Source organism: Schistocerca serialis, chromosome 3 (genome assembly GCF_023864345.2).
Source record: "Schistocerca serialis cubense isolate TAMUIC-IGC-003099 chromosome 3, iqSchSeri2.2, whole genome shotgun sequence".
NCBI classification, from domain to species: domain Eukaryota; kingdom Metazoa; phylum Arthropoda; class Insecta; order Orthoptera; family Acrididae; genus Schistocerca; species Schistocerca serialis.
The window spans coordinates 158,269,261-158,296,474 of NC_064640.1; the positions used below are offsets into that span (position 1 = coordinate 158,269,261).

A 27,214-nucleotide genomic window follows, 5' to 3' on the forward strand; every position below is an offset into this window, starting at 1 on the left:
GAATAAACCATAAGTAAGTTAGCTACTATGGGTTGTTTTTGGGCATACAAAACTGCATATTTCAAAAAAATTCTTTGTCACTGCCAGACTGCTGGAGCAGAGATCAATGCAGAAGCAATGCCAATAATGGCAACATAATCACCATCACACATCTTTCAGAAGGTGGCAGAGCCAGACATTAGGGCAATGAATGTTGTTACTAGATATGAATGATACAAATTTGACTCATTCTAAAACAAATAATAAATTTTAAATATAGTTAACTGCAATGTATTTTTGAGTGGGTACTAATGGGATGATGATGTGAATATACAGACACACTCATCCAACTGTCAAACTCCTCTGCCAGTTATGTACCCAGCCAAGGAGATGAGGCTCTGATGACCAAGTATTGGCAATATAATCATAACATAGAGTACAGAGGAAATGCTTTACCAAACTCCGTTACGTGAGTAATGAGCTGTGGCTGGTAAAGCTCAGAGATGTCAGTCCCATATCCAGTCTTACCTGCAATGGACCAGTACCCCATTCAAAGACTCAATAACTGTAGTTGTAGTACTCAATCTTATCTTGTAAACAGGCAAGATTACCAGGACACAACATGGGCAAGAAATAGGAACAAGAGAAAATTATTTAACGGAGCTTGGAAAGTTGCCACCTGAAACGTTAGGGGAATTGCTCTTAAGGAAGCCAAACTAGTTAAATATTTGAAAGAAAAGGAAATAGATTTTGCAGCAATTACAGAAGCAAAGAAGAAAATATCTGGAACTAAATATACAGATGACGATATTATGATCTACAGTGGAGTAAAGCAGGAACGAAGAGCAATTAAAGGTGTTGCCATCTACATATATAGAAAATGGGAAGATAAAATGCTGAACTATGAATACATAAATGAACACACTGTGCTAGTAGGAATTAAAGGTGCAAGAGGAATCCTAAGAATAATAGCAGCTTATGCCCTAGAAGAAGGAAAAACTGATGAGTCCAAGGCCTTTTATGAACAGTTACAAGTGATCTTAAACACTGCAGATTTTACTTATGGGACAGCCCCTTGCTAGAATTGGAAATATATCAATTTCAAAAATAGTAGGCACTTTTGGCGAAAATACATGTAATGAAAAAAGAAATATGCTCAGATTTTTCTACCTTTAATCATTTAAGAATTACCAATAGTTTCTTTAAGAGGAAAGACACAAATTTACCTGGTCAGCAAGAGGATATAGATCTGTTATAGATTATATAATAATAAAAGAGGAATTTCCTGGGCATGTTAGAGGTACCAGAGTTTATTGAGGAGTAAAATATTGGCTTGGATCACTCCTTATTGCTGTCGATAATTGACACAAAATGGAGAAAACCAAAGAAAACAGTTAAGGATCAAAAATAAGAACAAGTTCTTAATGCTTACCTTTTAGAAGATAGCAGCATAAGAGATCTCTATCAAAAATGGTTGGCTAAAACATTAGCAAATTTAGAAATGGTAGAAGACTTGAAAGAAGAATGGAAAAACTTAAAAACAGCCTCATCAAGAATAGCTAATGAGGTTCTGGGGAAGATAAGGAAATACAAGAAATGTACAGTAGTAAAGCACTGGACACCAGATCTAGAAAAAGCAATTAAAGGAAAATATGAAGCTTTCAAGACCTACATAAACAACCCCAATAATGAAAAGTACAATGAATATAAAGAGAAGAGAAATAATGCAAAATGCATAACTCAGAAAGTGCACGCAGAATCATGGGAATGCTTTATTAGCAATATAGAGTGCGACTTACATGGCAGACAAACTATCACTTACAAATTGATGAAATAACTACACAGACAAGAAAATGATCATCTGTTTGTTAAAAATATAGGAGAGAATGAATGAATGGATTGCTCATTATGAAAGTTTGTGGTATGATGATACTTCAATCCACATGTTACCTGAAGTAAATGACACAAAACTTGGCTTTCTAAAGACAAGTGGAGGGAATTAAAGGGACTTAAACCTAAGACCTCCAGGAAGAAACTGTCTCAGGTTTAAGGGGATAAGCAGACCCTCACTACATCAAAAACAGGTAGCAAGTGGATAAGGGAGGAATCAAAGACTCCCCCGTCCGCAGATAAGTGAGTTCAGAAAAAAACCAAGGCAAGAAATAGGGAAACAGATCTATAGCACTGCAGTCTCAGTTTTTAGGATGGCAGTTATCCAGGAAGTCTATCCACTGGTGGCCATCACCTCGCAGCAGGAGGAATTAGTACAGATGGCCCCCTTTGAAAGGACGGGGGGAGGGGGGGGGGGGGCTGATGTGACACTAGCCCTGGACCCAACTTCAGGAGGGTCTATCTAGATAGTGGTGCCCCCATTTTTGTCTGTGACAGTGGAATGGCTCAAGGACAAGGTGCCCATGATACCCCTGTGGGAAGATGCGAAGCTGCTGGTTAAGACGGCAGTGGAGCTTCTTAAGACTGCAAAGATATCAATACGGGTACCAAAGATCCTTAAGGAAGTCTCTCCTGAGACACTGTTCAAGGAAAATAGGGGCCCAGAACCCAAAAGTCCCAAGAGAAGAAACAGAAGATTGAAGAGTGATCCACAAGAAGGTTGCACCAGAAGGACGAACCATGGCAGTGGAGGTCAGAGAGAAGTAATTGACATAACCTTTAGTTCCATGATGATGGGCAGCTATGACAAACAATGGCATGTGGTGTTGAAGCCATCCTCATTGGACCACATGTACATTAAATTCAAGCTTGAAATGGGAATCATGACCTATAGGAATCCCAGGAAAACAGACTGGGAGACATATAGGAGGGACCTTGATTTAGGCTTATCGGAAATTAAAACCTCAATAAGGAATCCAGTAGAACTTGAGGACATAGCAGAGGCTGTTACCTCTGCCATAGTGACCTCATATCAGGACAACTGCACAATCACTAAGAAGTGCACAAATAGGAGTGTGCCTTGGTGGAATAACAACTTAGAAATGCAAAGAACACAGGTATAGAGACTGTTTAATATTGCGAGACATAAAGGACAATGAGCTAAATATCGTGAGGCACTTGTTAACTAATCTTGCAATCGGACAAGCAAAGAAGGTATCCTGGAAGGCATTCTGTGAGGAAGTGGAGAGCATGGCTGCACAAGCCAGACTTCACAAGATTCTCACTAGAGTACCAACCAAACCAGGAGGTACGTTGAGGAAGGAGGGTGGGACAATACAATGACAGCACATGAGATTCTGGAACTGCTCCTCAAAACTCACTTTCCTCAGTATGCTCTGCTGAACAACACAGTCCAGAATGTGATCCCAGAGAGACAATGGTTCTCAGGCACTCAAAGAGAGTACTGGGAATTGGCCAAGGAGTGTGTGAACTTCAATAAAATCCAATGGGCGGTGGGAACATCTCAACCATTCAAGTCACCTGGCCCAGATGAAATCTTTCCAGCTCTCCTGCAACATGCAGGAGAGAATCTCATAAGAGTCCTATGCAGATCTTTTAGGGGGTAGCCTAGAAGTAGGAATCATTCCCAATGCTTGGACAGTAGTGAAGGTTGCCTTCATTCCAAAGCCAGGGAGAATTTATCATACCAAGGCCAAGGATATGAGACCAATCAATTTGTCTTCCTCCATTCTCATAACATTGGAAAAATTGGTTAATGTATATGTTGGGGAGAGGAGGCTAGTAAGGCACCTCTACATTCAAACCAACAAGCATATCGACCAGGTAAATCATGCGAGTCATATCTCCACCAACTCACTGGAAAGGCGGAGAAAGCACTTCACTTACAAGGAATAGCCCTCTGCATCATCCTGGATATCAAGAGGGCCTTCAGTAACACGATCTTTGATTCCATGGTAAGGGCTGCAGAGGTGCCTGACCTGGGGACCACTATATGCAGGTGGACCAGGGCCATGCTTAGTGGAAGGAAAGTAGAGGCTACCATGACAAATGAAAAGATGGTAATTAACACCACTAGAGGCTGCCCATAAGGAGGAGTTTTGTCCCCTCTATTGTGGAATCTAGTGGTGAATGAACTTCTTGAGGCAGATCAAGACCGAGACTCAGATTAAAACTGTGTGCCACACTGAGACTCCAACTCGAGTTTGAGTCTCAGTCTCGGTCTGCCAACAAGTTTCATATTAGCGTGCACACTGCTTCAGGGTGAAAATTTCATTCTGAAAACATCCCCCAGACTGTGTCTAAGCCATGTCTGCATCTATATATACATCCATACTCTGCAAGCCATCTGACGGTGTGTGGTGGAGGGTACCTTGAGTACCTCTATCGGTTCTCCCTTCTATTCCAGTCTCGTATTGTTCGAGGAAAGAAAGATTGTCAGTATGCCTCTGTGTGGGCTCTAATCTATCTGATTTTATCCTGATGGTCTCTTTGCAAGATATACGTAGGGGAGAGCAATATACTGCTTGACTCTGCAATATCCTTTCTTCCAGGAGTGCTAGTTCTGCAAGGCTCGTAGGAGAGCTTCTGTGAAGTTTGGAAGGTAGGAGATGAGGTACTGGCAGAACTGAAGGTGTGAGGACAGAGCATGAGTTGGGTTAGAGTGGTAGAGCACATGCCCATGAAAGGCAATGGTCTCGAGTTCCAGTTTTGATCAGGCACACAGTTTTAATCTGCCGGGAAGTGTCAAGTATTTCTGAGTTTATAAGTACTGTTTATAACATGTGTCAGGTCACAAAATAACATGTCTAATGTTCATACACTGATGGGAAAAAAACCACATGACCAAGGAGGAGTTGTGTAACATAAACTAAAGTTGGTAAACATTTTTCTACATCTGAAAGATTATGTCTATTCAGATTTCATACCTGTTGCATAAGATTGGCACTAGTAGTCCCACTATGAGGATGCAAATCAGGTTTGCTTTAAATACACATTGCAATGGTCATGAGCACTAGTTACATTTGAGACTGGATGTGGTGTGTTCATATTAGTCAAGAATGTCTTTGAAATGACAAAGATGCCGTTATCAACACCTCACCAAGTTTGAATGACGTCATGTAATAGAACTCTGATGACCTGTATATTCCTTCTGCTGGCAGGAATGTAGCCACTGTACATGATTGCTGGCAGCAATGACCACAAGAATGTATGGTCGCAAGAAGCCCAGATTCCGGACAGCCATGTGGCACTACTGAGAGGACAGACCATCAGTATATGGCTCTGGCACATCATACTGTATCTGCAGCAGCAAATTTAGTAGCATTTGGCACCACAGTGATACAACAAACTGTTGCAAATTGGTTACTTCAAGGGCAGCTCTGAGCCAGACAGTCTCTAGCACACTTTCCACTGACCCCAAACCACTGCCATGTGAGACTTCAGTGGTGTCGAGCAAGAGCTCACTGGAAGGCAGGGCAAAGGTCTGTTGCATTTTTCTGATGAAAGCTGGTTCTGTCTCAGTGCCAATAATGGCAGTGTGTTAGTTAGGAGGAGGCTATCTGAGAGTCTGCAACCAACCTGCCTGCATGCTAGACACACTGGACATACGCATAGAGCTATGGTCTAGGGTGCGATTCATATGACAGCAGGTGCACTCTCATGGTTATCCCATGCAACCTGACTGCAAATTTGCACATCAGTTTGGTGATTCAACCTGTTGTGCTGCCATTCATGAACAGAGTTCCAACAGGTGTTTTCCAACAAGATAATATTTGCCCAGGTACTGCTGCAGCAGGCTCTACAGTGTCTTAACATGGTACCTTGGTCCGCTTGATCACCAGATCTGTCTCCAGCCGATCACATGTGGGACACTATCCGGCAACAAATCCAGCATCAACGACAAACATTATTAAATGTCCCTGCATTGACTGACCAAGTGCAATAGGCATGGAACTCCATCCCGCAAACTGACAGCTAGCACCTGCACACACAATGCCTGCACGTCTCCATGACTGCATTCAATATTCTGGTAGTTACAACAGTTATTAATGTACCATCATTTCAAATTTACAATGCCCTGTGTCATGTTTACATTAACCTGTGATCTTGCAATGTTCATCACTTACATGTGTTCCATAGACAAACGTATTCCCAAAATTTCATTACTTTACATTAATTACTTTTTGTGTTGCAATTTTCTTTTTTTCACCAGTGTACTTTGTAAAGCCGTTACTGCAAGTACTGTACAAAAATAAAGATGCTAAGAGAGTTCAAAATTTCACTGATGGTGAGGTCATCACAGAGCAAGCGCAAGCTCTGATAGGACAGGGAAAGAAACTGTGTGTGTACTTATTGAAAAGAACCATCTGAGCACTGTCCTAAGCCACCTAAAGGAAACATGGAAGACTAAAATCTAAATAGTTAAATGGGAAATTGAATCAAAAGGACCCGTTCCCCTCCCCAGCACCTTAATCCCCACCAAGTATTAGTTTCAGTAATCACACAAACATTCACTGTAAACAGTTTGTTAGTTTCATTCACATTTCAAATTTACCTGCATTACAGAGTCCTCAAAACATGATGTGCACTACGTACAACGTAATCATAAGGTAGGCTAAATTTTAAAAAGAACAGCAACAATAACTGATACATAGTTTTGTTGTTCTGTGTTCTTAAATGCCTAAATATCTACTCCCACAACTGCATGACCACGTATTTTGTTCAGTAGGCCAACACTTACTGAAATTCTGAAATGTACGGCAAAGATCAAGCCCACGTTAAATAGGAGTATCAATGTGTGAACAGTACTAATTTGTTAAGTTGGAGACTAAAGTGTTCTGCATGTTCCAATATGAATATCAATACTTCATTTTCATTTCATTTAAATAATGTTATATAGCAACATTAAATTGTTTAATATTTATTATAGTGAGTTCATGAATATCTTTAAATGACATACCAAACTTGATACAAATGGAGCCACCATTGAGCCAACACGTGCACACATTGATGAAGAGCCCACTCCAACATTACGAACTACGGTAGGGAACAGTTCCCCTGAATATAGATACACCGTTGGAAATGAGGTGGACATTCCAATGATCCCAAGGGCTGCCAAGAGTACTCCTGCCCATTCTGCTACACCATCACCTAAAAATGAATGAAAATAATTTATAAGAAATATGACATTTTTCAGCTGTCTCCAGGTTATCCTGTACGAAGAAATATCCCAACAGTTCCATTAAGAATTAAGCTCAGTTACCACATGTTGTTTTTTAACTATACAGAAATGAGAAATGAGATATGTTGTTGTTGTGTTGTTGTTGTTGTGGTCTTCAGTCCTGAGACTGGTTTTATGCAGCTCTCCATGCTACTCTATCCTGTGCGAGCTTCCTCATCTCCCAGTACTTACTGCAACCTACGTCCTTCTGAATCTGCTTAGTGTATTCATCTCTTGGCCTCCCTCTATGATTTTTACCCTCCACACTGCTCTCCAATGCTAAATTTGTGATCCCTTGATGCCTCAGAACATGTCCTACCAACCGGTCCCTTCTTCTTGTCAAGTTGTGCCACAACTCCTCTTCTCCCCAATTCTATTCAATACCTCCTCATTAGTTATGTGATCTACTCATCTAATCTTCAGCATTCTTCTGTAGCACCACATTTCGAAAGCTTCTATTCTCATCTTGTCCAAACTAGTTATCATCCATGTTTCACTTCCATACATGGCTACACTCCATACAAATACTTTCAGAAACGACTTCCTGACACTTAAATCTATACTCGATGTTAACAAATTTCTCTTCTTCAAAAATGCTTTAATCCGACTACATTCCATTATCCTCGTTTTGCTTTTGTTGATGTTAATCTTATATCCTCCTTTCAAGACACTGTCCATTCCATTCAACTGCTCTTCCAAGTCCTTTGCTGTCTCTGACAGAATTACAATGTCATCGGCAAACCTCAAAGTTTTTATTTCTTCTCCATGGATTTTAATACCTACTCAGAATTTTTATTTTGTTTCCTTTACTGCTTGCTCAATATACAGATTGAATAACATCAGGGAGAGGCTCACTCCCTTCCCAACCGCTGCTTCCCTTTCATGTCCCTCGACTCTTATAACTGCCATCTGGTTTCTGTACAAATTGTAAATAGCCTTTCGCTCCCTGTATTTTACCCCTGCCACCTTTAGAATTTGAAAGAGAGTATTCCAGTCAACATTGTCAAAAGCTTTCTCTAAGTCTACAAATGCTAGAAACATAGGTTTGCCTTTCCTTAATCTTTCTTCTAAGATAAGTCGTAAAGTCAGTATTGCCTCACGTGTTCCAATATTTCTATGGAATCCAAACTGATCTTCCCCAAGGTTGGCCTCTACTAGTTTTTCCATTCGTCTGTAAAGAATTCGCATTAGTATTTTGCAGCTGTGACTTATTAAGCTGATAGTTCGGTAATTTTCACATGTGTCAACACCTCCTTTCTTTGGGATTGGAGTTATTATATTCTTCTTGAAGTCTGAGGGTCTCATACATCTTGCTCACCAGATGGTAGAGTTTTGTCAGGACTGGCTCTCCCGAGGCCATCAGTAGTTCTAATGGAATGTTGTCTACTCCCGTGGCCATGTTTCGACTCAGGTCTTTCAGTGCTCTGTCAAACTCTTCACGCAGTATTGTATCTCACATTTCATCTTTATATACATTCTCTTCCATTTCCAGAATACTGTCCTCAAGTACGTCGCCATTGTATAGACCCTCTATATACTCCTGTTTAGAACTGGGTTTTCATCTGAGCTCTTGATATTCATACAAGTGGTTCTCTTTTCTCCAAAGGTCTTTCTAATTTTCCTGTAGGCAGTATCTATCTTACCCCTAGTGAGATAAGCCTCTACATCTTTACATTTGTCCTCTAGGCATCCCTGCTTAGCCATTTTGCACTTCCTGTCGATCTCATTTTTGAGACATTTGTATTCCTTTTTGCCTGCTTCATTTACTGCAGTTTTATATTTTCTCCTTTCATCAATTAAATTCAATATTTCTTCTGTTACCCAAGGATTTCTACTAGCCCTCATCTTTTTACCTACTTGATCCTCTGCTGCCTTCCCTACTTCATCCCTCAGAGCTACCCATTCTTCTTCTACTGTATTTCTTTCCCCAATTTGTGACAATTATTCCCTTATGCTCTCCCTGAAACTCTGTACAACCTCTGGTTTAATCAGTTTGTCTAGATCCCATCTCCTTAAATTCCCACTTTTTTGCAGTTTCTTCAGTTTTAATCTACAGCTCATAACCAATAGATTGTGGTCAGAGTCCACATCTGCCCCTGGAAATGTCTTAGAATTTAATACCTGGTTCCTAAATCTCTGTCTTACCATTATATAATCTATCTGATACCTTCTAGTATTTCCAGGATTCTTCCACATGTACAACCTTCTTTTATGATTCTTGAACCAAGTATTATCTATGATTAAGTTATGCTCTTTGCAAAATTCTACCAGACGGCTTCCTCTTTCATTTCTTTCCCCCAATCCATATTCACCTACTATGTTTCCTTCTCTCCCTTTTCCTACTCTCGAATTCCAGTCATCCATGACTATTAAATTTTCATCTCCCTTCACTACCTGGATAATTTCTTTTATCTCATCATACATCTCATCAATTTCTTCATTATCTGCAGAGCCTGTTGGAATATGAACTTGTACTATTGTAGTAGGTTTGGGCATCGTGTCTATCTTGGCCACAAAAATGCGTTCACTATGCTGTTTGTAGCAGCTTACCCGCACTCCCATTTTTTTATTCATTATTAAACTACTCCTGCATTACCCCTATTTGATTTTGTATTTATAAACCTGTATTCACCTGACCAGAAGTCTTGTTCCTCCTGCCACCGAACTTCACTAATTCCCACTATATCTAACTTTAACCTATCTATTTCCCTTTTTAAGTTTCTAACCAACCTGCCCAATTAAGGGACCTGACATTCCACACTTCGATCTGCAGAACGCCAGTTTTCTTTCTCCTGATAACGACGTCCTCTTGAGTAGTCCCCGCTCGGAGATCCGAATTGGGGACTATTTTACCTCTGGAATATTTTACCCAAGAGGACGCCATCATCATTTAACCATAAAGTAAAGCTGCATGCCTTCGGGAAAAATTATGGCTGTAGTTTCCTCTTGCTTTCAGCCGTTCGCAGTACCAGCACAGCAAGGCTGTTTTGGTTAGTGTTACAAGGCCAGATCAGTCAATCATCCAGACTGTTGCCCCTGCAACTACTGAAAAGGCTGCTGCCCCTCTTCAGGAACCACACGTTTGTCTGGCCTCTCAACAGATACCCCTCCGTTGTGGTTGCACCTACGGTATGGCTATCTGTATCACTGAGGCACGCAAGCCTCCCCACCCACGGCAAGTTCCAGGGTTCATTGGGGGGGGGGGGGGGGGTAATGTATATAGACCCACCAAAAGCTAAATGTCAGTCTCTATACTTCGCTCTTGAAAAATCTTTCTCCCTTTTGATAAGTGTAAGACAGGAAGGAATTCAGTATGAGAGATATATGCATCTTTGGTTAACCAACAAGCTTTTCCTGTAAGTACTTACAGATAGAGGTAATGTGATGTAAGCACTGTTCCACTATGTAATGTCAACTTTCAATAATCCAAAGTTCAAGAGACCTTAAAAAAATTTGAATAATTGAAAGTTAGATTTAACAACAGCTTGATGGATCAAGGTTGAATCCCCTATAAGAACAAAGTTAAAAATAGTGCTGTAGATTTCTTACTATTCATTTTGTCTTTACAAAGGAAAGCAGAAAGTAACAACTGTAGCTCAGATTAAAACAAAGTTGATTTTTTATCCATTTTCATCAACTTTTGTTTATTTCAAATTAAAGGCACTTAGAAGTGGCCAAAAAGTACATAAGAAAACGCTGATTTATTTTGCAAAGAAATCTGGACTTTTTCCTGCTCCAATGACCTTCAGTGTGCTTGGTCAAGTACATTTTCATTTATGACCAAAAACAAAAATACATCATCTACTTGCATTGTACAAATGTATATGTACAATGTTTCCAGTGATGACTTTGCCCCTTTTGGAGTCACAGATGGAATCACCTCTTTTCTTCTCTGACATTTCATTTTTTGTCAGAATACTTAGCCTTAATATTTTTCATTCAGATCACCACAGCCATCCCCATGATCACCACAATGTACAGAATCATCAAATGTCACATTTTTGCCTGTCAGGAGGAAGTCCAAGATACTGTAGCAACACAAGTTCATTTTTCTGTTGTTGAAGTTGATTCTGCAATTTCTTGATGAATCATCATTTCTAGAAATATTTAAAATCATCATCAAGATAACATTCTTCCTTGCTTTATCAGCCGTGTCATCACTGCCAAAACTAAAGTTGAGCTTCTGACCACGTTCAATGCTATCCATTACAACTTCTTTGTGAAACAAAGTTTCAGAATTCTGAACTATTTCATGGTCAAATGGTTATAATTTTTGGAGTGGTGTTCACAGGGAGAAAGTGATGTTCATATTATCCAAAGGTGGTGGCTGTCTTTCTGAACTGTACATTTCTCCATAAAAAGATTACAATTTGCTTAGAAGTCACACACTGAACAATTTTTTAGATTAAAGGGTGTCAGGAAACCACAGAAAGCGCATCCATCTAAAAGGGGGCAGGTAAAACACATAGTTGTAGAAATGATCAGTATTGTAGTTATAAATTGTCATAGCTGTGTTGTTAGAACAAACCAAAGACTGCAGTTCATTGGCAGAACACTTAGAAGGTGCAACAGGTCTACTAAAGAGACTGTTTCAACCATGCTTGTCCACCCTGTTCTGGAATATTTCCGTGTGGTGTGTGATCCGCATCAGGTGGGACTAATGAATGACATCAAAAAAGTTCAAAGAAGGGCACCTAATTTTGTATTATAGCGAAATAGGGGAGATAGTGCCACAGACATGATATGTGAATTGGAGTGGCAGTCATTAAAACTAAGGCATTTTCATTGCAACGGGATCTTCTCATGAAATTTTAATCACCTGTTTTCTCCTCTGATTGTGACAACATTCTGTTGGCACCCACCTACATAGGGAGCAACAATCATCACGATAAAATAAAAGAAATCAGAGCTTACACAAAAAAATTTAAGCGCTCATTTTTCCCCGCGCACGGTTCAAGAGTGGAATGGTAGAAAGACAGCTTGAAGGTGGCTCATTGAACGCTCTGCCAGGCACTTTATTGTGAATAGCAGAGTAATCATGTAAAAGTAGATGTAGATGTTAGAATCTACTGAAAGCCAACCAGGATCAATAGATACATGCTTGCTATCTTACCAGGACTCTCAGCAAAGAATTCACTACTACACACTGACCAAGAGAACTTATCAAATTTGTAATCCAGACAATGTAATATCTCAACTTCGAAAGTTACCCACCACATTCTAAGCTAATGGATACAGCAAAGACTAGAAGCATTTCCAGAAAGAACAAATGTGACAATAATGAGGTGGTGGAAGAAGCACACACCATTTTTCCAGTTTATGTGCAGAATGTTACAGGTTGTGTGGTAGGAAATTTTTCAGTTAAACCAATCTATCAGAACACCATCAAAATAAGAGACCAGCTGGGGTCCACCAAACATGCTGTTAATACACTCATACACCAGGAGTGAAATCTGTCCTCACAGCTCATCTGACAGTTAAAATTCTAGAGAAAAGCAACTTATCTGCATTCACCTAAAAAAGAATGAGTGTCACATATGACATGGGGAAAAAAATAAATTTGCGGTGGCAGATCATATAAATGAATGTGGTAAACATATGTGGTTCAAGGAGACTGACTTTCATTGTTAGAAAACCACGAGAAATGAAAAGGATGGGACAAAAGTTGGTCTAGATAGTAGAGTCATATAGCAAGAACTGTGATGATGCTTAAGAAGCTCCCATCATCCTGGCTGTCAGCAATTGCCAAGATATGGGCAAACTGCACTCATGAGGCTGCTGTATCTTGCACAGCTAGATACTTTCTTGAAATGTACACAATGCACAAGCCATCCAAGCCAGCCACCACTCAGACACTCGGGTGACAGCACTACAGTGCTAAAGCAGCTCTGTCTTTATTTATTAGTATGGGCAAACTGACTCTGACAGTGAGGGTGAGTTATCACAGCTGTCCAAAATTGATCCAAACTTGGTGCTCACACTGCCAATGGTGCAGCGAGCTGTGAGTGGCCCACACAAGACAAACACTGGAAGGAAGTGATACCCTTGATGAGATTGCCATTTCAAACAATGAGAAGTTCAGCCTTCAGTTACAAGGTAATTTTTTTTTTGTTTACCTAGGTTTCCATGCCAATAATGGTATGTTCTTCAGAACCTATAAATTAACCCACACAGACATATATTAAACATTGAAATACATCATGAATCTAATGATTTCATAATAAGGAAAATTGTGATACTTACAAAAATTAAATTATTTTGAGGGCCAAACATTGGCCGTATCACAGAATAAAACTAATACAGAATAAAGATGCATAACCATAAGATTATGTCTATCAGTAATAAAAACAATAAGAGAAACATAGACGGAGCCACGCCAGGCCAGGAATAAGGGTCACACGTAAGCAAAAAGGAAACTAGGGGTCGCAAACAGTTCTGTGGTGAGGCACAGCCAGCACCCAAGAGCATGCACGAGTGCATGCGCAGGTGCTGGAAACAAACCGTCTCAAAATTACTTAGCACAACGTAAACTGTAAACAAAATGTGACAGGAAACAGTCCTGCATATGGGCAAATGCCTACCTATGGTACAGTACATTAAACAATTTTCCGAAGAACTAGCTACTAAGTCAGAGAAAGAAAATTTACATTGAAATATTATAATAAGAGAGCAAAACCCCACTACAGTATCTAGTAAATTAGTATGGGAGACTCAGGCATGCAAAGCATGAAATATCTTGCACATAAAACAGGCAAATTAAGAAACACCTTTGCAACTGGTGTCATTGCCAGTATGATAGAAAATCTATGGAGACACAATGTGCAAACACACTATAATAAAGGGGAAAAGCAGATAGGAAACAGCATCAGCCATTCAAAGGAGACCGTGGATCAACTCCACTGGAGTAAAAGTTGAAAGTCTTCGAAATAATTTCTATTTTTTAGTTGCAGCTGGTCATTAAGTACATTTTCTCTATCAATAATAAGAGGTTTAAAAATTTGCAATTCTTCAAGGGTGTCTACTTACATCCTTTGACTTCATTATGCAAAAGTTCTGCATCTTTTAGAGACTTGGGAGCACGGGCCATTTGAACAAGATGTTCAGCAAATATAGATCGTCATGTTACATCACCGCTTTTAGTCGGCAGATGCTCTTTAAGCCTAACAGACAGGGCCCTTCCTGTCTGGTCAATGTAATAACAGGGACATTCAGCACAAGTGATCTTATATACACCTGACAGGGAAGATTTATCGGTACCTTTATCAAGAGAATGGACCAAATTCTTTTTAAGGTTGTTAATGGTAGAGTAAGAAACTTTACACCCTAGGTTTTTTAATAAATGACCTACCTTGTAGGATATGTTACCTATAAATGGAACTGATATGTGTTTTGTAGCCTGGTCTTGATTGTGGGTATCTGACCTGGAAAGGGTGGTAGTCTTCCTTCATGTTTTTTTGTTAAATAACTGTCTCAATATACTGGGATTATATCCATTACTTTTTTGGCACCACATTATACATGTTTCTGCAGGTTGTATTCACTTTTTGCTAGCAGATCTGCATCATCTGAATAATAAATAATTTTTATTTCTGTGTCTCCCATTCTATAACCACTATAAGCCAATATCTTCTTTATCATTTTGTTCCTGACTGTATTAAAAATTAGTAGGCTCAGACAATCACCTTATCTAATACTACTGTTAATTGGTAAACAGCTAGTTAATCTGGTGTCAATTTTCTCGTGGATACAGTTGTTGGAAAAAAATGTCTTCAGTTGCTTTTATCAAGTTGAGAGGAATTCACCAGCTGTATATCAGGTTTATTACAGCTGTTAACTGAATCCTATCAAAAGCCTTCTGTACGCCAATGAAACTAAGGTAAGCTGGTCTTTTGTATGCAGTGAACGTCTCCAGCAGTTTGTGACCCAAAATTAAAGTCAACTTAGTCCCAAATACATATACATGGAATTTATTAATTGCAAATACAATCGCTGAAGCTTCCTTTTCCATCTGTGAGTAGTTAGAGTGAGTGGCAGCATCTTTCATGTATAGGTGATGCGTTTCTCATTAACATCATCAGTTCTATATGCCAGCACTGTACCAATGCCATATGGATTGTGGCCAGAATGAGAGGATGCAATTGTGAATAAGATCTAAGGCAGGGTGCTGAGTACAGCGTACACTTCATCTGTGTGAAAGCATGCTCACAAGCGGTCACCCATCTATACTAAATACATTTCTTATGCAACTGTTTTAGTGGATGCATGATATAGGTTGCTTGTGGGAGGAAATAAACCTACTTTCCCCCAAAAGCTTGCAGCTTCTGTTAAGTTTTGGGGACAGTGTAGAGTGTCAATAGATGTGGCACTAAAATTTCTGGGCTGGATCTCTTCTTTGTTTTTGTAGCTCCTGGTAAAGTTGTGATTTGTACAAGCAGAACTTTACCCCTGAATTATGTAACCTAGTAAATAGGGTGCTAAAGTTTCACATTAATGCCTGTGCTAAGTTGTTGAGACAGTGCAAGCAGGTATGGACATGATTATTGAATTGAATTAACTGTTCCAGGAATCTCTTGAAGATTGCTAGAGCAGAAGAGAACCCAAAAGGCAAGTGCTCATATTCATATAGCATGAAGGGACGTAGATGACCACAATGCTTTACACTCTTCATCCATTGGGATCTGCAAATACACTCTCACAAGATCAATCTTAGAAAAATATTCTTCTCCAACAAGCTTTGTGAGGTGGTCTCCTGGATGTGGTATACATTAGGTTTCTACATGTGCCCTGGCATTATTAATTGATTTATGGTCTCTGCGTAGCCAGAGGGAGCATGGAGTTCCTTTACCAAAATCACCCCAGCCTTATGGAGTTGACCGAGTTCCTGCTCAACAGCTGTCCATAAGGAGACTGGAGTAGGTTGGACTTGGCAGAAATGAAGCACCAAATACAGACACAGGAGGTATGAGCTAGAAATCTGTCATCCTTCCCAGATCAGGTTCAAAGACAGATGAGAAAGTGGCAGAAAGTTCATAGAGTTCCTGGAAGAGAACTGTATCAGAGATGACCTGAGACTTGCTATTGATGGAGAATCCAAACAATGAGAAGGCATCCAGATGGAAAATGCATCCAACTGAGTGACTATCAACAACACACAGTGCTATGAGCTGTATGACCTTTTTGTAGGGTGCAGCGATAGTGAATTGACCCAAGAGTGGAACTGAACCATCGCCAAACGCTACCAACATATGGGAGATTGAGGCTAATTCTGAGGAATTCAGGGAAACACACATTTAGAGGCTTACCAAGGAAATTGTATCTTGTCCAATTTGAAATTGTTGCATGTGTTCCCAACTTTGAGGTTTATAAACAACTTGTTAGTGAAGGGATCACCTTTGGGAAATACTGCCTGAAGTTCATGCACTTTTCCTTGATGCAGGCAGGGAACTGGGTCTGATTTTCCTGACAGTTAGTGGCAGACTGTTTAGGAAAGTCCATCTTTTCCACAATGGGTGTAAGATGCCTGGCAATCCTGACACTCCACATGTGCTGATGCTGTGGATCAGTCTGAGGATGGCAGAATGCCTAACTGCCCAGACCAACAGATTATGATTGGTTGTTCCAAAACCATTGATACATCTGAAATTGACAAAATCTGACACTACCTTCTAGGAAGTGCTTTATAGGAATTTTATGGTACTGATGCAGCATCTGCAACACTGCCACTTCTTGTTACACCATGAGGCACTCATTTTCTGTCTTGCAATTTCAAAAGAATGCATGATTGTCAAAATATCTTCCAAGAATGGGTTATCTGGCTTGAGGGCTGATATGCAAACTTCTGGCTCAAGTGCCAATTGGTCCATTCCATCTCTAACTATGGAGTCTTCATTTAAGGTTTTCCATGCTGAGACCTCACAAGTGAAACTGCAGCAGTGACTCAACCCTTGTAAATCACTCACTCAGGAGCAACAAACGTTACCAGGCTGCTTATGGTATTGATTAAATTTTTGTCTTGGTGAGATGATATGGAAGATTTAGCAATTTGAAAGTACCATGCACATCTTGAATACGCAGATGATGGTATTCAACAGAGGAACCAACTTCTTAAGTAGCAGTAGTAGGGCAGCCCAAGACAGGACAAGCAACCATTGAAGATCGTTATTAGTGACTTTAAAGGCTGTGAAGTGCTGTTTCAGGCACTGTAAATGTGTGTCCCAATCCTGTTCGGCATTGTTAAAAGGTGGAGATGTGGGTGGATAGCTCTCCGTCTGGCAAGTGACTGCTATTTGTCTTGGATGGGTACCCTGAATCTGTGGTCTATCTTTTAGGAACTGAATTTCTTGATGGAGCAATGCATTTGGCGGCTGATGTTGTCAAAAGTGCTGTTGGAACTGCTTTTGCAACTGCTGCTGCAGGAGCTTCTGTTGTTACAGAAATTTCACAAGCTTTATGTGCATGGTTTGATGCTAACCTTTCACTCTGTCACCAATTATTATAATTGTGATTTGGCGGAAGATTTGTAATGAGTTGAAGAACCCCCTGAGGCTGAGCCAACCAGCCTGGAGCAGCCAACAGTGGAATGCTGAGTGTGGACAGAAGGTAACAACAAGGAAGCAGACAAGTGGAAACTGCATTATAGATAAACAAGTCTAGCAGGTAAACCCTCAGGAGAAATCAATGTGTAGCAAAGTATAATACTAAGAAACAACAGTGCATTATGACTATGGATACAAAATGAGGTGAATATGCCACCGAGTGGTGTCCTGCTGTGCAGCAGAGCTTATAGCCCAGCTGTGAGCTCTAATTTGCTGGCAAAATGGGTGTGGCGCAACTGCAAAGTGATGCTAGCTCTCATGAGTATACCAACTCTGCCTAGTGGCTGAGATCCAGTTCCATGCTATTCTGTGGGCTTTCAAAGTTGCTGAGCTAGGATGCCAGAGCACTAACAAATAACCCTGTACAGTAACACAGAAGGGACCAAAAGAGTAAGTCATGATGATCAATTACACAATAAATCAGCAAGCCACCCATAGAACACACTAAAACACTATTCAATTTATTAGAATGTCTCACATGACACAGAAAGTTGGAACTGTCATAACATAAATCTAACCAACACCTAAAAAAGGAGATGCTAAACCAGGTGCCTCCCTGTTGTCATGATATAAAACACCATCATTTAAAACACAGCAATCAACAGTTAATCATACAGATTAGTTAGTCCTATCACTGAGTGAAGAACCAATTTGTTATAGGAAAGTGTCCTACCTAGAGGAAATCTGTCTGTAGCCTCATTTTCCCAAAAGTTTCTACATGTCCTGGCAACCAGCAGAAAACCACTTCAATTACTGCCTCTGCAGCTGGAGGGGGAATCCCCTGTTCTTGTTTGTCTGTTGGGCAGTTAGGGAGACCAATATTTGAAAATGTCTCATCTGCTCTACTGTCAAGCTCATATTAATCACCACCTCTCTAACTGTACATTCATTTGGTAAAGGAATCATGAGGACAGATGTGGCATATTCTACAGAACAGCTGATGAAATTATCTTACTTAGATCCATCTACAAATACTACAAAAAATTTGCAATTCTCACATAAAATATTAACTTCAAATGTTTCCTTTGTGGTTTCTAAATAATTTTAAAATTATCTAGGCCTGTTCAGTAACCAGTCTGGGGACTGACTCGACTCTTGGTTTACAATGGAAATTTGGGCCATGCAAGAGTTACTGGGTTCTGCTTTCCATGCAAGTTGAATAGCCTTGCTACTCATGGTCTGTTTGCCATGGATTGCTCCACTGCAGGATGAGCAGTTGTATGAGATGTTGGTGACTGTGGTGTAGAACTTCTAGTATCTGTAATGGATTTATGTGTGATGTAGGCCTCATACATTGTTGGCAAACTCCAGAAACTGTTACATGCAGAGCTTCATGTAGCTTTCATTGGCATTGTAAACACCATGTCACTGTTGCTCCTTGTGAATAAAAGTGCTTCCCACCAATGGTCTCATTTGTCTTATTGGGGTCTATTTGTTTATCTCTCTTGCTATACACAGACCTACTATTATTGCACTTGGCTGTTATCAGAAACACACAGTGATGTCACAGTAAATAAGTGCAGTGGTGACTAAGGTAAATACTGTAAGGAAGGATAGGAATACAGCAAGAAGTCCCAATCCTATTGATATTTTATTATTCTTGCATATCTAGATTTCGGCTATACATAGTTATCTTCAGTGCATTTGAGTGAGATAACTCCCAGCAGTACATGTCACCATATGATTTTACTGATTTAAAGCAGAGAGAGAGAGAGAGAGAGAGAGAGAGAGAGAGAGAGAGAGAATAATTACTGTGCTATTGACAACCTTGTGAGGCCTGGCTGTCAAGATTATTTGTGTATGGCTCCCGCTGCCACAGCCAATAGAATATTAAGGCACATAAAGTGCTTCCATTCCACTCAGACTTCATACTGACACCAACAAGAGACACACTACATTTGTGTAATTTAATCCCAGGGAATGCTACTTGACATATGCCTGTACCCCAGTGCTTCCAGAAAGTGTAGCTAATGTCCAACAGTCAGCACTGCAATTCTATGGTTCCCTGTAGTCTCATGCCTTGACAAGTTAATATGGCTGTGACCTTCACAGAGTCAGTAGTGTTTACGCTATTCAAGGTATTCAACCTTTGGGATACAGGTGCACCCTGATGCAGCGTAATCAGTATAAAAAGTTTCATGACTAAGGTTCTTGATACATGTAAATATGATGTGAAATATTATTACACTTATTTTAAACAAGGAAAATATAACTATGTTAATTATGAAGCTTCAATTACTTATTATTTTAAAACAATTACAGTGGATGATTGGATATTTTCAGTAAATTGATTTTTCTTTTAGGTGAAAGAAAGTGACATCTTGGAAACAACTTTCAGCCTTACCAAGAAGGAGATTATCATCAAAATACTTTGTATACTCATAACTTCACATTCAGGGATCCTTCATTCAGAAATCAAAGAATTTTGTGATGGTAATTCAGCCCCGTACAGATGTGATGGTAATACCATAGTCTCATAGAAACTTCAGCATAGCTTATCCTATGATTTCTACCCTTCCTCAAAAGCTGAAGGTGACTGGGGAGGTTTGGATCACGTGATAAAAATCGATGCCTAACTCACTCTTGTCCTTTGTATAACTGTTTCAGGGTCACTAACCAGTCACATTACCTGACCTACATGATCTGTGAAATGAGAACACATTCAGGTAAGGAGACTGGGAAAAACTCCCTGTCTGAGTTAGGTAATGAATGAATTAGTGATCAAGAAGCTGGAAAGTTGATGGCCTTGGAAGGGAAATTTCCAGTATGCTTCAAAATAGTACAAGATGAACAATCAACACAGCAGGTGTCACATTTTCAACTGTTAGGCTGTGGTATTAGCTATAAATACGAAGGCTATCCACAGAGTACATTACATTTTGGAATGAAAAATAAATAAAGTATTGGAAATTTTTTTTATTATCTACAGATAAAAGCCACACTTAAATACTACTTCTCTACATAGTTGCCATTTAAATTAAGGCACTTATCGTAGCGATGGACGAGCTTGGAAATTCCTTTGTCGTAAAATTCGGCCGCCTGTGCCTTCAACCATGTGACGACTGTCTTTTGGGACAGAAAAGGTGTGATTTTTGTGGATTTCCTGGAAAGAGGCACTATAATCAACTCTCAAAGGTATTGCCAAACTCTGCACAACCTCAGAAGAGCAATACAAAACAAGCACAGGGGAAAGTTGGGCTCAAAGATCTTGCTGATTCACAACAACACTCGGGGCCACACGGCAAATGCAACTCGTGAAGTTCTCGAATCTTTTAAGTGGGAGTTGTTTCCTCATCCGCTGTACAGTCCTGACCTGGCACCGAGTGACTTCCACTTATTCCCAGCAATGAAGAAGTGGTTGGCTATGCAGCGTTTTGATGACAACGCACAGCTTCAAGAAGAGGTAACCTCGTGGTTGAAGGCGCAGGCAGCCGAATTTTACGACGAAGGAATTTCCAAGCTCATCCATCGCTACGATAAGTGCCTTAATTTAAATGGCAACTATGTAGAAAAGTAGTATTTAAGTGTGGCTTTCATCTGCATATAATAAAAAAAAATTCCAATACTTTATTTATTTTTAATTCCAAAACGTAATGTACTTTGTGGATAGCCCTCGTATGACAACAGCATCAATAACAAATAAGTTTCAAAGTATATGTGGCAGCACAATACACAGAATATCTGGTGACAAAAAAAGGGAATATATGAAGATAAAATTTTATAAACTAATTGGTACCCTTATTCTAACATATGGAAGTGAATCATGGACATTAACTAAGACAGACAAAATATGAATACCATCAGCTTAAATTAAATTCCTTCACATAAATTCATTTATTCATTGTGTTCCACAGATCTTATCAAAAGTATTATCAAAGATCCTCTTCAATAAAATTCTTCAGGGTATCAGACCGCATCATCATAATTTAAAATGCGCATTTTAAATTATGACGATGCGGTCTGATACCCTGAAGAATTTTATTGAAGAAGACAACGGCCGCGGAAGCCTACGCTTACATATTATCAAAGATCAAATACAAAACAGGATTATAGAGAAGAACTCAATATATATTGTATAAATGAAAAAAGGGGACCAAGGGTACATAAAATGGAAACAACATTTCAGCAAAATGGTGGGAAGACATTCATTAAACAAGTAGTCAGTTATAAAATAATTGGAGAAAGGGGTATGTGACCACTGACAAATAGATGGCTTATGTGAAGATGGAATAGGTTGTAAGCCTATTCTATGAAGTGAAGAAGTAATTATTGGTTAGTGATGTGTTATGATGCAAAAACATTTTGTGCACTCAAGGCAGAAGTCTACACTTGGAAGGGACCTACACCAGCTAACATACCAGTGGGCAAGTGTTAATGCAAAACACTGTGTTCCTATTTTCATGGAACCAACAGAATCGTAACTACAGACATCTGGTTTACATTCACAGAAACAGCAAAGACCCTTATAGAGAAGAAAATTACCATAGTTGGAACTCTGGAAACGAGAACAATAGAAGTGAGACATCTCCTCCCTTCTTCAATACAAGGGAGAGAGCCAAATTCTACAGAGTTCTGCTTTGGTGGACACCTTACCCTGTTATTGAACTGGCCCCCAGAACGAAAGGAAAGGAATGTCCTAATGCTGTCAACCATGTGGAATGAACCACATATAGTATATCTCCCAAAAATTATACCATTTTATAACTCTACCAAAGGATGTGTTGTCATGTTAGACCAGTTATCTCATTCATATTCTTGTGCTAGGGCAACTCATTGTTTGCCTCTCTGCCTACTTCACAACTTATAACACAATACTGGATACAATTATATGCTAGTGTTGAGAGGGAGTGTTGCAGATGGTAAAGTAATATTTTAGAACAAAAGATCTTACCTAAAAATCTTGAATTTAGATATGATCAGACCATATATGTTAAGACCATTGGAAGAAGAGAACTCTATCAAAACATCAGTGATATTTTAGATCTTCCAAAGGCAGAAGCAGCCCAAAGAAGACCAGAATCCACAACAAAGCAGTGTATTTTATGATAGAGATTGAAAATCCAGGATCAAATGTAGCATTTGTAAAAATATTATTTGTTTGGACCACTAATGGCAAGTGTGTGCTTCAGTAGTGTTATTTTTTCTATCTGGACATTTATCATTTTTTATTAAATATGATTTAAGTGTTTATTATATTAGTACCAAATAAAAAATTAAAACATTTATAAAGTCCTTTTTTATTTGGGGTATACCAGTATCTCAGTGTACCCGACCCATTGATAAAAATAAGTGTAGCATTTCAGGGTTAACATGGCAAGAGTGTGGGTGCTCAACACATGAGAAACTTCATATGTGAGGTTGTGCAAGCACTAGGCTTTTCACATGCCATCAAGTCAAGGACGTATCATTGATACTTCTATTCCGGGAAAATAGCCACTGGAATCAAATACTGTAGGGAACAATGCATTGATGGCAAGGGTTGCAGCCAACTGTCATAAGTGTAACAGTGGATAGCCAAGGTACAAAAGAGAAAAATCATTTTCTAGTTCTATGCTGGACATCAACAAGTTCAAGCAGCCATACCATTTATAATGTATACTTATGTTCACTGTACATCACAGGGTACAGAAACTAGCACACATGCTGGAAAACCACCACTGGGTGCTTAAATCATGTAAGAAGATTACTTCAACTAATCAGACACTGAACATTTTGGTATACACTGATGGCTGTGTACGTACATCAAAAACCATGTGAGTTGACGCATCTCACTCAGCAATAGAATCACTATGTGATCAAAAGTATCCAGACACCCCCAAAAACATACATTTTTCATATTAGGTATATTAGGTACATTGTGCTGTCACCTACTGCCAGCTACTCCATATCAGCAACCTCAGTAGTCATTAGAAATCATGAGAGAGCAGAATGGAGCATCCGCAGTCAGAACTCATGGACTTTGAACATGGTCAGGTGACTGGTTGTCACTTGTGTCATATGTCTGAATATAAGATTTCCACACTCCTAAACATCCATAGGTCCACTGTTTCTGATGTGATAGTGTAGGGGAAATGTGAAGGGACATGTACAGCACAAAAGCGTACAGGCCAACCTCGTCTGTGTCCGACAGAGACCACTGACAGTTGCAGAGGGTCGTAATGTGTAATATGTAGACATCCATCCAGACCATCATACAGGAATTCCAAATTGCATCAGGATCCACTGCAAGTACTATGACAGTTGGGTGGGAGGTGAGAAAACTTGGATTTCATGGTTGAACGGCTGCTCATAAGCCACACATCACACCGGTAAATGGCAAACAATGCCTCGCTTGGAGTAAGGAGCATAAACATTGGATGACTGAACAGTGGGAAAACATTGTGTGGAGTGATAAATCATGATACACAATATGGCGATCTGATAGCACAGTGTGACAGTGTGAGTATGGTGAATGCCTGGTGAAATGTCATCTGCCAGTGTGTGTAGTGCCAAGAGTAAAATTCGGAGGCGGTGGTGTTATGGTGTGGTCGTGTTTTTCATGGAGGGGGCTTGCACTCCCTATTGTTTTGCACTATTGCAGCACAGGCATACATTTATGTTTCGAGCACCTTCTAGCTTCCCACTGTTAAAGAGCAATTTGGGGATGGCAGTTGCATGACAATAACATCCCTATAGTGGACTGGCCTGCATAGAGTCCTGACCTGAATCCTAGAGAACACCTTTGGTATATTTTGGAATGCTGACTTCGTGCCAGGCCTCACCGATTGACATCAATACCTCTCCTTAAGGCAGCACTTCATGAAGAATGTGCTGCCATTCCCCAAGAAACCTTCCAGCACCTGACTGAATGTATGCCTGCGAGAGTGGAATCTGTGAACAAGGCTAAGGGTGGGCCAACACCATATTAAATTCCAGCTATACCAATGGAGGGTACTACAAACTTTTAAGTCTTTTTCAGCTAAGTGTCTGGATACTTTTGATCACATAGTGTATCACGAAGCAAGTGGCAGAAGGGTTTTCATATGAACGAAATTTAGACAGAATAAAATGTGCTCCTCAAATGTTTGCTTCTTTTGTCTCTCACTGATGAATGACACACAGAAATCTACTAATTGAACATTTTCATTTCAGTCCATGTAAAAATATGAGCTACTCCATAGGATAAGGAGAAGGAGAACCCCTACACCTCCAAACTCTGAAAATTCAGAAGGAAGAAAACAATTAACTGCTACTTCATTTCATGGAGTAGGCTTTCAGATTATTCCATGTTCACTAAAGCCCTGTATTTCTCAGTGATCATACACCCCTTTTTCCTATTAGTTTATGACTGATTACTTGTATAACTAATGTGCCTTCCCCCAATTTATTAATGTGTTGATTCCATTTTATGTACCCTTGGTTTATTTTTTCCATTTGTAAGATATATATTAAGCTCTTCTCTATAATATTGTTTTGTATTTAATGTCTGATAGTACAATTTGATGAGATCTGTAGAACTGAATGAATGAATGAATGAACTTCCATGAAGAATTTAATTTCAGCTGACAGAACTCATCTTTTGTCTTAGTTAATGTTAGTGTTTCACTTCCATATATTAGATCAGGGGTAACCATTACATATATAAAATTTGCGCTTCATTCCCTTCTTCATTTTGTCACTAAATGTTCTGTGTATTGTACCACATAAAGTTCAAAACTTCTTTACTATCAATGTTGTTCTCATATTTACAGTTATGTAGGCAGTGGGCGTGAGGTCTTCTGACACCAAATATGTAGGCGGTGGGCGCGAGGGCTTCTGACACCAAATCTGTAGGCGCCCCGGTGGTCCTGGTCACCTATTGTGGGCTGGATGGCTGAGCGGTGACCTCTCCAGTTGTCAGGATGCTAGGAAATGACTGTGGACACGTCAGAAACGCCGAAGAAACATTATTAATTTGTAACACCTTTATTCTCGCCGAGTACAATGTGGCCCGTGAAACACAGGCTGGCTGAGCTAGGTGATATCAACGACCTTCCCCGAGTCCTCACTGACTCGTAGCGATGACACCAGCTCGTAGTGCGGAGTGTACTCTATCCCACCCTGTCTTCTTCCCGGCTCCTCCTGGTGGCTCGTCCGTGGTGGACAGGTGGAACGGGCTGCAGTCCCCCAGCGTCGTCGGCTCACCCGGTTGTGACGGAGGATGCACAGGGGCTAGACCCCACATGATCTCGACAATGGCTCACTGATGTGGTCAGCATTGGCGGCGAGTGAGTCTGCCGCGATGTCTGCTAATCCTGGGTTGATGACTGACAGTGGCAGCAGAGAGGACCAGAGCTGGTACTGTCCCCTCCCGTCTGCTGCTGGATGGGCCACCCTTACTGCAACATCTCCTTAATAAATAATAACATGTCGATCACCAAGCTGAGTGCTATGCAGCATCCCAGTACACATCTAATTGCAAGTCTAACTGCGAGTGCCTTGTTGCTATCAAAGCTTGCGTATTTAAAGGAAGCACGAGCAACCTCCTGACATCATGCTCATTTGTAATGAACACATTCGTTCCACTTATACTACTGATTCATCTGTCGTACTCACCCCTTAGGTGTTTTTGCGACAGAGTTATGTGTTGTTATGGCAGACTTACGCAAAGTTGTGAAACGCAGTACAGCTGACACTATACCTCTGTCTTGCACTCTACGAAAGTCTCCGTCTAACACAAAGCCGCGTGCTAACCAATTCTCTCTAGCCTGTTGTGTGTAACCAGGCCATTGCCCCTGCATGACGACACATTCTGATATATGTGCAATCCTCCTACCTCTTGGCTAACCTACTGCCTCTGGCTCTCGGCATAGGCAACGAAACTTTGACGATATTCCACGTTTCCAACTATTTACTATTCCGTGACACTACAGTTAATATCACAGCCTAACATTTGAAAATATGACACCTGTTGCATTGATTGTTAATCTAGTATTATTTTGAAGCATACTAGAAATTTCCCTTTCAAGGCAATCAACTTTGCAACTTCCTGATAGCTAATTCATTCATTACCTAATTCAGACAGGTAGCTTTTCCTAGTTTCCTTAACTGAATGTGTCCTCATTTCACAGATCATGTAGGTCAGGTAATGTCACAGGTTAGAGACCCCGAAACAGAAATGCAAAGGACAAGAGTGAGATGAGGCATTTATTTTTATGACCTGACCCAAACCAGCCTAGCCACCTTCAACTTTTGAGAAAGGGTAGAAGTCATAGGATAAACTGTGCTGAAGTTCTACAAGACTGTGGTGGTACCATCTCATTTATATGGGGCTGAATTGTGGGTCCTCGTTAACTGGAACAAAAAATAGAGTTCATGTCTCTGAAATGTGATATCTTTAATCAGTTGTTGGGGTTGACAATGAGAGACAGGAAGAGAAATGAAAACATAAGGAACACATGCAGCTTAAATGATAAAATCTTACAATATTGTCAACATTTGAGATGTCACATAAAATACAATCCTAGAGGGTTCCATAGAGAAGGTAGAC

General features: G+C 40.0%; 1 protein-coding gene across 1 annotated transcript in view; it reads right to left on the reverse strand.

Annotated features, from left to right (window-relative positions):
- The window catches only part of LOC126469863 (organic cation transporter protein-like), a 373,860-nt gene that overhangs the window by 9,088 nt on the left and 337,558 nt on the right, over positions 1 to 27,214 (reverse strand). Inside the window, exon 9 of the mRNA XM_050097173.1 lies at positions 6,851 to 7,041. Within this exon, the coding sequence (XP_049953130.1) occupies positions 6,851 to 7,041 (191 nt within the window). The remainder of the gene's footprint in view (positions 1 to 6,850; positions 7,042 to 27,214) is intronic.